At 46.8% G+C, this 8,206-nt stretch overlaps 1 protein-coding gene across 1 annotated transcript; it reads right to left on the reverse strand.

Moving 5' to 3' along the window:
• Positions 1 to 3,157: 3,157 nt before the first annotated feature.
• Positions 3,158 to 7,376, reverse strand: LOC142301069 (E3 ubiquitin/ISG15 ligase TRIM25-like). Its single transcript, XM_075342087.1, has one exon. The coding sequence runs from the start codon at positions 7,263 to 7,265 to the stop codon at positions 5,907 to 5,909; it is 1,359 nt and encodes a 452-aa protein (XP_075198202.1). The 5' UTR covers positions 7,266 to 7,376; the 3' UTR covers positions 3,158 to 5,906.
• Positions 7,377 to 8,206: the final 830 nt, after the last annotated feature.

The following is an 8,206-nucleotide window of genomic DNA, read 5'->3' on the forward strand; positions in this document are numbered from 1 at the left end:
CAGTGCAGCCACTGTACCTCTAAAATACTCTAGTCACACAGTGCTCTATGACAGTGCCAGACATAAGTGTCCCCCATATTAGTCTCTGCCTAATGACTGCTAAACTCCCCGCAATCAGCGCAGCCACCGCCAGCCTGTGCTCTGCGGAGTCACATATCTCTTCTGCTCTGTCTTCTCCGGCCACAAATATTCTCCATCTCTGCAGTGACCCCAGTGCAGTGCCATAAATATACAGAAGGGCCGGAGTCTCCCCCACTGCGGACAGCGACCCAGGAACAGCGCAGGTGACCGGGGAAGATTACACCCCCAATCTGTCACACGGGAGACTTGAGACTTGCGTTTAGAACCGCAGCGTTTCAGTGGCAAATTGCATGCGTTCAGCTTTCCCAGCAAAGTGTATGGGAAAGCTGAAAAATCAGTGCACATGCTGCGTTTCTTTCCGCAGCGTTTTGGATGCCAAAAATCGGTGCGGAAAGAAAAGCAGCATGTCACTTCTTTTGTGCGTTGTGGCTGCGTTCTCTCCCCCATTGAAATCAATGATGTGGGGTCAGAACGCAGCCACAACGCATGGACCTGCTTTTTTGTTGCGGTCCGCGGCCTTTGTCGGCACGCCAGAACGCAGGCATTTACCTGGAAGTGAGGTCAAGAGGCTTCCTGTTGACCTCACTTCCTGGCAAAGCCCCCGGTGTCGCCAAAGTGCCCGCCCCGACCCCCGACCCCCCTCCCGAAAATCCAACATGGCCGCGCGCACAGTAGCGCACCGGCCGCCCTGCTCCTATGATTTCTGTCGCATGTGCAATAACACATGCGACAGAAAACTGTTCCCCAGGCCCTGCCCGTTCACCCCCAATTCCCCCCGGTGTCATACATACCTGTCCGGTCGCAGCGCTGATCCCCCGCGGCCCCCTCCTCCTTCAGTGCACGCCGGCCGGTCACATGAGCAGAGCAGCTGACAGCCAGCACTGTGTTCAGAGAGCTGTGCTGGCTGCTCGGCACTCTGCAGCTGTGACCCGGGGAGAGTGGGTGCAGATTTTTGCACCCACTCTCCTCAAATGGAGGGTCTGCCCTCCTAGAAAATGGGGGATACGTTTCCTGAACGTGCCCCCATATTCTAGAAGGTCCAGAGGCGACGTGGGACATCCATATGGATTTCTGCGGACCCATTTTTTTTTATTAAATTGGAGAACAAGGGAATGATTTGGGGAGTGTTTTTTCTAATAAAACATTTTTTGTTGTCTTTTTTTGCTTTTGTTTACTGTCAATTAGTTATGTCGGGTGTCTGATAGACGCCGTGACATCACTAATTGCTGGGCTTGATGCCAGGTGACATTACACATCTGGTATCAACCCCATTTATTACCCCGTTAGCCAACGCACCAGGGCGCGGGATGAGTTGGGGCGAAGCGCCAGGATTGGCGCATCTAATGGATGCGCCACTTCTGGGGCGGCTGCGGCCTGCTATTTTTAGGCTGGGAAGAGTCCAATAACCATGGCTCTTCCCACCCTGAGAATACCAGACCCCAGCTGTCAGCTTCACCTTGGCTGGTGATCTAATTTGGGGGGACCCCACGTTATTTTTTTTTTTTATTCTTTATTTATAAATAAAAAAAAAAACATGGGGAGCCCTCCAAATTGATCACCAGCCAAGATGAAGCTGCCAGCTGTGGTTTGCAGGCTACAGCTGTCTGCTTTACCCTGACTGGCTATCAAAAATAGGGGGGACCCCACGCCATTTTTTTCATTTTTTTTTTTTTTTTTTTTTATTGGCTAAATACTAAGCTAGGCACCCTTTAGTGCCACATGAAAGGTACTAAAGGTGCCAGCTTAGAATATGCAGGCGGGGGTAGGACGTTCTATATATTTGACATCCCTTCATCCATTGACGCTTTTTAGGCTGTGTGTCCACAATCAGGGTTTGCAGCGTTATGGGCGCTGAGTGTTTTCCCTGCGTCCATAACGCTGCGTTGTGCAGTAGAAGCACAGTGGAAGGATTTTTGGAGATCCCATGCCCACTGTGCTTCTTTTCTCCGCAGCATAAACTGACCGGTGGCGTGGCTTCCCGAGCCTCAGCATGTCAATTTATGCTGCGGAGACGAGAGTGTTCTCTGCAGGTAGCATAGAGCTCCACAGCAGCCTGAACCCAAATCGTGGGCATGGGCAGCTGCAGGAAGGCTGGCACTGTGTACTAGACGCCGTGTCGCTGGATCATGGCCACATAGCCTTAGGCCCCTTTCACACGTCAGTGATTCTGGGACGTTTGTGCTTTTTTTTAAACGTACCAGAATCACTGACATACGCAGACCCATTATAATGAATGGGTCTGCTCACACGTCAGTGATTTTTCACTGCACGTGTCTCCGTGCGGCGTACCCGCGTGTGCGTGATTGCCGCACGGAGACATGTCCATTTTTTTCTGGCATCACTGATGTTCCACGGACCACGCAGTGGTGTGATCCGTGAAACACGTGCCAGAAAAAAACGTGCTTTTAAAATAAAAAACATTTTAACTCACCCGGCTCCAGCGATGTCCTCTGCAGCCCGTCCTCCCTGTTCCTTCTGTGCCGGCTCATTATTGTCGCGCATATTCATGATGCACGACACAGCCGACCCGGAAGCAGCTCCTGCAGGGGTCACCGCCGGCCGGATGCTGCACCGCGGGAGCGATCAGCACCATGGAGAGCGGGAGCGGGAGCAGGTGAGATGATTACTGAGTGCAATCACGGGCCACGGAGAACGGAGCCCGGATTGCACTTAGACAACCCACGTGTGCCGTGATTCACGGCACACGGAGGGACATGTGCGTGTTTTACACGCCAGTGAAAAACGTCAGTGTTTTTCACTGACATGTGAAGCGGGCCTAAAAGTGAGAATATTGTTGCTACAGCAACATTTTGGGTGAAGTAGCTGTGGATTCAAAATGCTTAATATACTCCTGAATAAAATCCTTGATGGGTGCAGATTCCAAAATGGGGTCACTTGTGGGGGTTTTCTGACGTATAGGTACCTAAGGGGCTTGGTGCGCGAAGTTTATTTCAACTTTTCCAAAATTCAAATGGTGCTCCTTCCATTCCAAGCCCTCCCATTTATCCAAACAGAATGTGGAGAAGGAAATGACATCACAGGTTTTTTTTTCCAAAGGTCTGTGTTCAACCAACTTTATTATCACTGACAAGTCTTAAAAAAACGCACCTAAAAAAACGCATGAAAAACGCATGAAAAACGCATGAAAAACGCATGAAAAACGCATGAAAAACGCATGCGTTTTCGATGCGTTGTTTCTCAAAAAGCATTGTTTACAATTCTCCCCTCTGCCAGAGGGTGCGTTTTTTTCCGCGCGGAAAAAAAAGCAACGTGTGCACATACCCTTATAGTAGTTATATTCCTGTACATAGGGGCAGTATTATAGTAGTTATATTCTTGTACATAGGGGGCAGTATTATAGTAGTTATATTCCTGTACATAGGGGCAGTATTATAGTAGTTATATTCTTGTACATAGGGGCAGTATTATAGTAGTAATATTCTTGTACATAGGGAGCAGTATTATAGTAGTTATATTCTTGTAGATAGGAGCAGTATTATATTAGTTATATCCTTGCACATGGGGCAGTATTATAGTAGTTATATTCTTGTACATAGGGAGCAGTATTATAGTAGTTATATTCTTGTAGATAGGAGCAGTATTATATTAGTTATATCCTTGCACATGGGGCAGTATTATAGTAGTTATATTCTTGTACATAGGGGCAGTATTATAGTAGTTATATTCTTGTATATAGGGGGCAGTATTATAGTAGTTATATTCTTGTACATAGGGAGCAGTATTATAGTAGTTATATTCTTGTACATAGGGGCAGTATTATAGTAGTTATATTCTTGTACATAGGGGCAGTATTATATTAGTTATATCCTTGCACATGGGGCAGTATTATAGTAGTTATATTCTTGCACATGGGGCGGTATTATTGATATTACTGTTATGTATAGGCTGTATTAGTATGGGTTTGGGGGAAGTTACTTTGCTGTCTTTCAGAATTGAAAAAAACATAACATCTTTTGTTATGACGCGTCTCTTCACAGTTTTAATCTCTTTGCCCTTGACAGTAACAATGGCTGGAATTTCCTTCTTGATAGTTAACATTTTCCTGCATAAACTGATAAGACTGAATTATTTACAGAGAGCAGAGATTTACGTAGTTCAGATTTGCAGTATTTTACTGGTTTATTTGCAGGTTTCTGTGACCCATAGACAGGTGCCCGACAGTGACCATCATTGTGGTAAAACATTCAGACATGGCATGAACTTAATACTCACAGCTGAGGGTCTGCTACAATGCAATCTATTCTAGACTATCCTCTGTGAGCACATCCGCATCTTAAGTCCTCGGAGCTTCCTACAATCCTGGGGTCTACACAGAGGATTATCAAGCTTGAAGGAAAAGTGCAAAGTTTAAATTTTGCCCAAAGTTTTGTTGCCCCTCTTTTGGCCGATAGCTTTTACTCCTGATCTATGGGACCCTCTTCTATCAGCCAGAGCGAAGAGCAGCCACAAAAACCATCTCTTATCCTGGAGGACCCAACTACATGGAGGGTGTATTGATTTCAATATGTATCATGTAATACCTCAGTTCACCAGTGGGGGAGCTGTGGAGAATTGGAACACTTAGAGCACAAGGTTGAGTGATCGCTGGTGATCGCAGCAAAGAAGGCTCCTGTGATTGTTCAGGAATATTCACTCTGAAATTGACAACCCCTTCACTAATCTGCACAAAAATGATACTAATTATATTATTTTTCGTTTTATAACACGCACTGGATTATAAGACGCACCCCAAATTTAGAGGAGGAAAATAGGAAAACATTATTTTAATGTTAAAATGAGGGTCCTGTCTTATAAATCCAGTGCGTCTTATAATATCTCACAAGGGGGGGGGCGGCGGCAGTGGAACGGCTCAGGAGGGGCTCAGGAGGCAGGGTAGGTGATGCTGCAGGCTTGGAGGAGGGGGTGTCGTGGCCCAGGAGGGTCACAGGACGCAGGGTTGGCAATGCTGAGGGCTCAGAGGATGGGGTGTCGTAGCTCAGGAGCATCAGTGGACAGAGAGTTGGCGATGTTGCGAGCTTGGAGGAGGGGGTGTTGCGGCTCAGAAGGGTCAACGATACTGCGGACTTGAGGGTGTTGCGGTGGGCGGCATTGACCTGCCGGCAGGGTGCAGAGGTGTCGTGCAATGGAGCAACTCAAGAGGGTCACAGGAGGGAGTGTGTCAGTGGCGGGTGCCATTGATCTGACTGCGGACGTCGTTGAATAGCCCATGGTTGAAGAGGTGGACTTCTAGAAATTGGCCGCGGAGGCGGCACGTGCACAGATAGGATTCCACAGCCATTTTCTTGAAGTCCATCGTGTCAATCTGCACAGGCACCGCCTCTGCGGCCATTTTGTTAAAGTCCATTGCATTAACCACAGGTGACTCAATGGAGCCCGCAGTCAGATCAATGCACCCGCCGCTGAGACACCCTGATCTGTGACCCTCTTGAGCCGCTCCACTGCAGTGACACCCGCACAGGTTACTGACAAATCAATGGCACCTGCTGTTGAGACACCCCATCCTGTGACCCTTCTGAGCTGCTCCACTTCTCCTCCGAGGCCTCAGTATCGCCGACCCTGCCTCCAATGACTCCAACACCGCTGCCCTGGTAAGCCATATCCAGATTATAAGATGCACCCCCATTTTACCCCCAGTTTTGGGGGAAAAAGTGCACCTTATAATCCAGAACATACAGTATATTGTGATGTTCCATTGCTCATAATATGGGTAAGACATTCTTCTATGTATCTGTGGGCCATGACAGGAATACATTCATATATTGGACCCTAGAAAGAAAATAAATGGGATTTGGATTCTCAATTTTTCAACCCAATATCTTTACGGAACCATTACATACACATATAACGGCATGGAGGGGCTCGGTGAAGGTGGCAGTGAAGGTGTGTAAGTGTCTGATGGGGTCACACAGCTCATAAAAGGACAGCTGCCCGGCCTCATAATCCAGACAGATCCTGACCCGATCACTGGAGATCTTGTGAGGTAACAGGATGGATTTACTGTTATGCCTCATGGCGTGCCTAGTGTTACCCCTGTAACCATGGAGACCCCAGGACTTGTTGTTGCTTCCAATGATGGACTTGGTGCCGCACCTTCCCATACTGGGATAACACATCCCTATCATCCATACCCAAGAACTGCCGATGTCCACATCCCAGTAATGTCGCCCCGAGGAGAAACTCTTGGTACTTAACGCCTGATAATGAACAAACCTCTCGGGCCTATAGGGCCGATTCTGATCTGCGAATGTCCGGTACGCAGTTTTCCAGTCGTCTGATATTCGGATCTCATTAGAAGCCGTGTTTAGATCCAGTAATATATTTGCCGGCTCTTGATTTTCTCCATGTTTTGAAAATAAAAAAGGCAAATATTCCTCATGTAAAGTCCTGGAAATTACAGACAGGTTTATATGATGTGTCCCCTGGTCGTCATCACCTTCCTCCTCCTCAGGATCACACAAGTCACCAATGTCTGGTTCCTGTAGGACCATCACTGGGTCATTCATGGTACACAGCTGCTCGATGTTCTTCATCTTCTTGGACAGCTCGTACTTTCTTAACTCCACCTGTTGGATCTCGTTGGTCAATTTCTGGAGAGCATTCCTCAGCTTCTCCTTCTTCTTCTCGGCAGCCTCGTATAGGTTCTCCACCCGGTGTCCTCGATGTTCTCCCACCAAATTGCAAGACATGCAAATACAGGTGTCGTCCTCGGTGCAGTAATATTCCAGGATCTTCTTATGGATGGAGCATTTTCTGTTCTGCAGAGAAGTGCTGGGATCAGTCAGGACGTGTTCTGCTGCTTCGCTGTGAGCCCTCAGGTGATTATCACACAAAGAAGCCTCGCAGAAAAGACAAGATTTGACAGCAGGTACAGAAGAGTCCTCACAGTAAGTGCAGAAGATCTTGGTGGCCTCCTTACTTGGCTCAATGTGCAGAAGATTCCTCACGATCTTACACAGGGTTATGTTCTTCATCAGTACCGGCCGTTCCGGAAACCCTTCTCTACATTCAGGACAGGAATAAACTCCAGACCCCTCCTGTGAGTCCATCATCCGATCGATACAGACCCGGCAGAAGTTGTGTCCACATCTCAGGGTCACGGGCTCTACAAAAGTGTTCAGACAGATGGAGCAGTCCAGCTCGTCCCTCAGATCAGCAGACGCCATGGCTGACCGAGGAATCAAAAGTTTTTCCTGGTGTTGATATCCGTGGGTTGACTCACATTGCACAAACTATGACAACAGTGCAAGTTTTCCATCTCGGAAGGGGCCGGTCTCTGTGACGGAGGCATCCCTGGCAGGGTTGGTCTAAGGGTGAAACATGTGCGTCACAAGATGTTGTTCGTGCAGAAAGCAAAGCTTGTAAAACTTTACCGCCCTTCCCCCTTTTCATCTGTGATGATTTCCTGAGAAAACCGTATTTCCAGCCTGCAGGCTGGACAGACATAGAGGCGACATTGTTTGCAGCTCTTCCCGGGTCATCAATTTTACAGTTAGGTAACCCCAAAAGTATTTAAAATAAAATCTAAACTTTTACAAACTTTTATTTTCCTATATTTTGGGGGTTATATAAAAAAATAAGAAAATAGTATCTTCAGCTCACCTGCTGCCCGGACTGTTCAGCCTTGCGGGTGCCTGGGATCCTTCGGTTTATCCCAACCGGTAAGAAGCAACGTGGAAAGGAAAAAAGAGGGTGATCCGGCACAAATTCTCCTTATATTAAAACATCCAAGACTTTATTAAGACATCGTTAAAAACATCGTGAAGACCGAAAATCCACTTAGATGGTAAAAGTAAGGGTAATGATAACTTTACGCGTTTCGGACTATTATTAAAAACAAAAAAAGTCCTTAATCATAAGTCAATGATTAAACTTATGATTAAGGACTCTTTTTGTTTTTAATAATAGTCCGAAACGCGTAAAGTTATCATGACCCTTACTTTTACCATCTAAGTGGATTTTCGGTCTTCACGATGTTTTTAACGATGTCTTAATAAAGTCTTGGATGTTTTAATATAAGGAGAATTTGTGCCGGATCGCCCTCTTTTTTTCTTTCCAAGTTGCTTATATAAAAAACTGCATGTTCTCCTTCGAGGGAGCATCTTCT

Source organism: Anomaloglossus baeobatrachus, chromosome 4, assembly GCF_048569485.1.
Source record: "Anomaloglossus baeobatrachus isolate aAnoBae1 chromosome 4, aAnoBae1.hap1, whole genome shotgun sequence".
Lineage (NCBI taxonomy): Eukaryota > Metazoa > Chordata > Amphibia > Anura > Aromobatidae > Anomaloglossus > Anomaloglossus baeobatrachus.

Bases quoted from the DNA above. Each gene is read 5' to 3' on its own strand.
- LOC142301069 (XM_075342087.1), bottom strand. From the start codon at position 7,265: ATGGCGTCTGCTGATCTGAGGGACGAGCTGGACTGCTCCATCTGTCTG.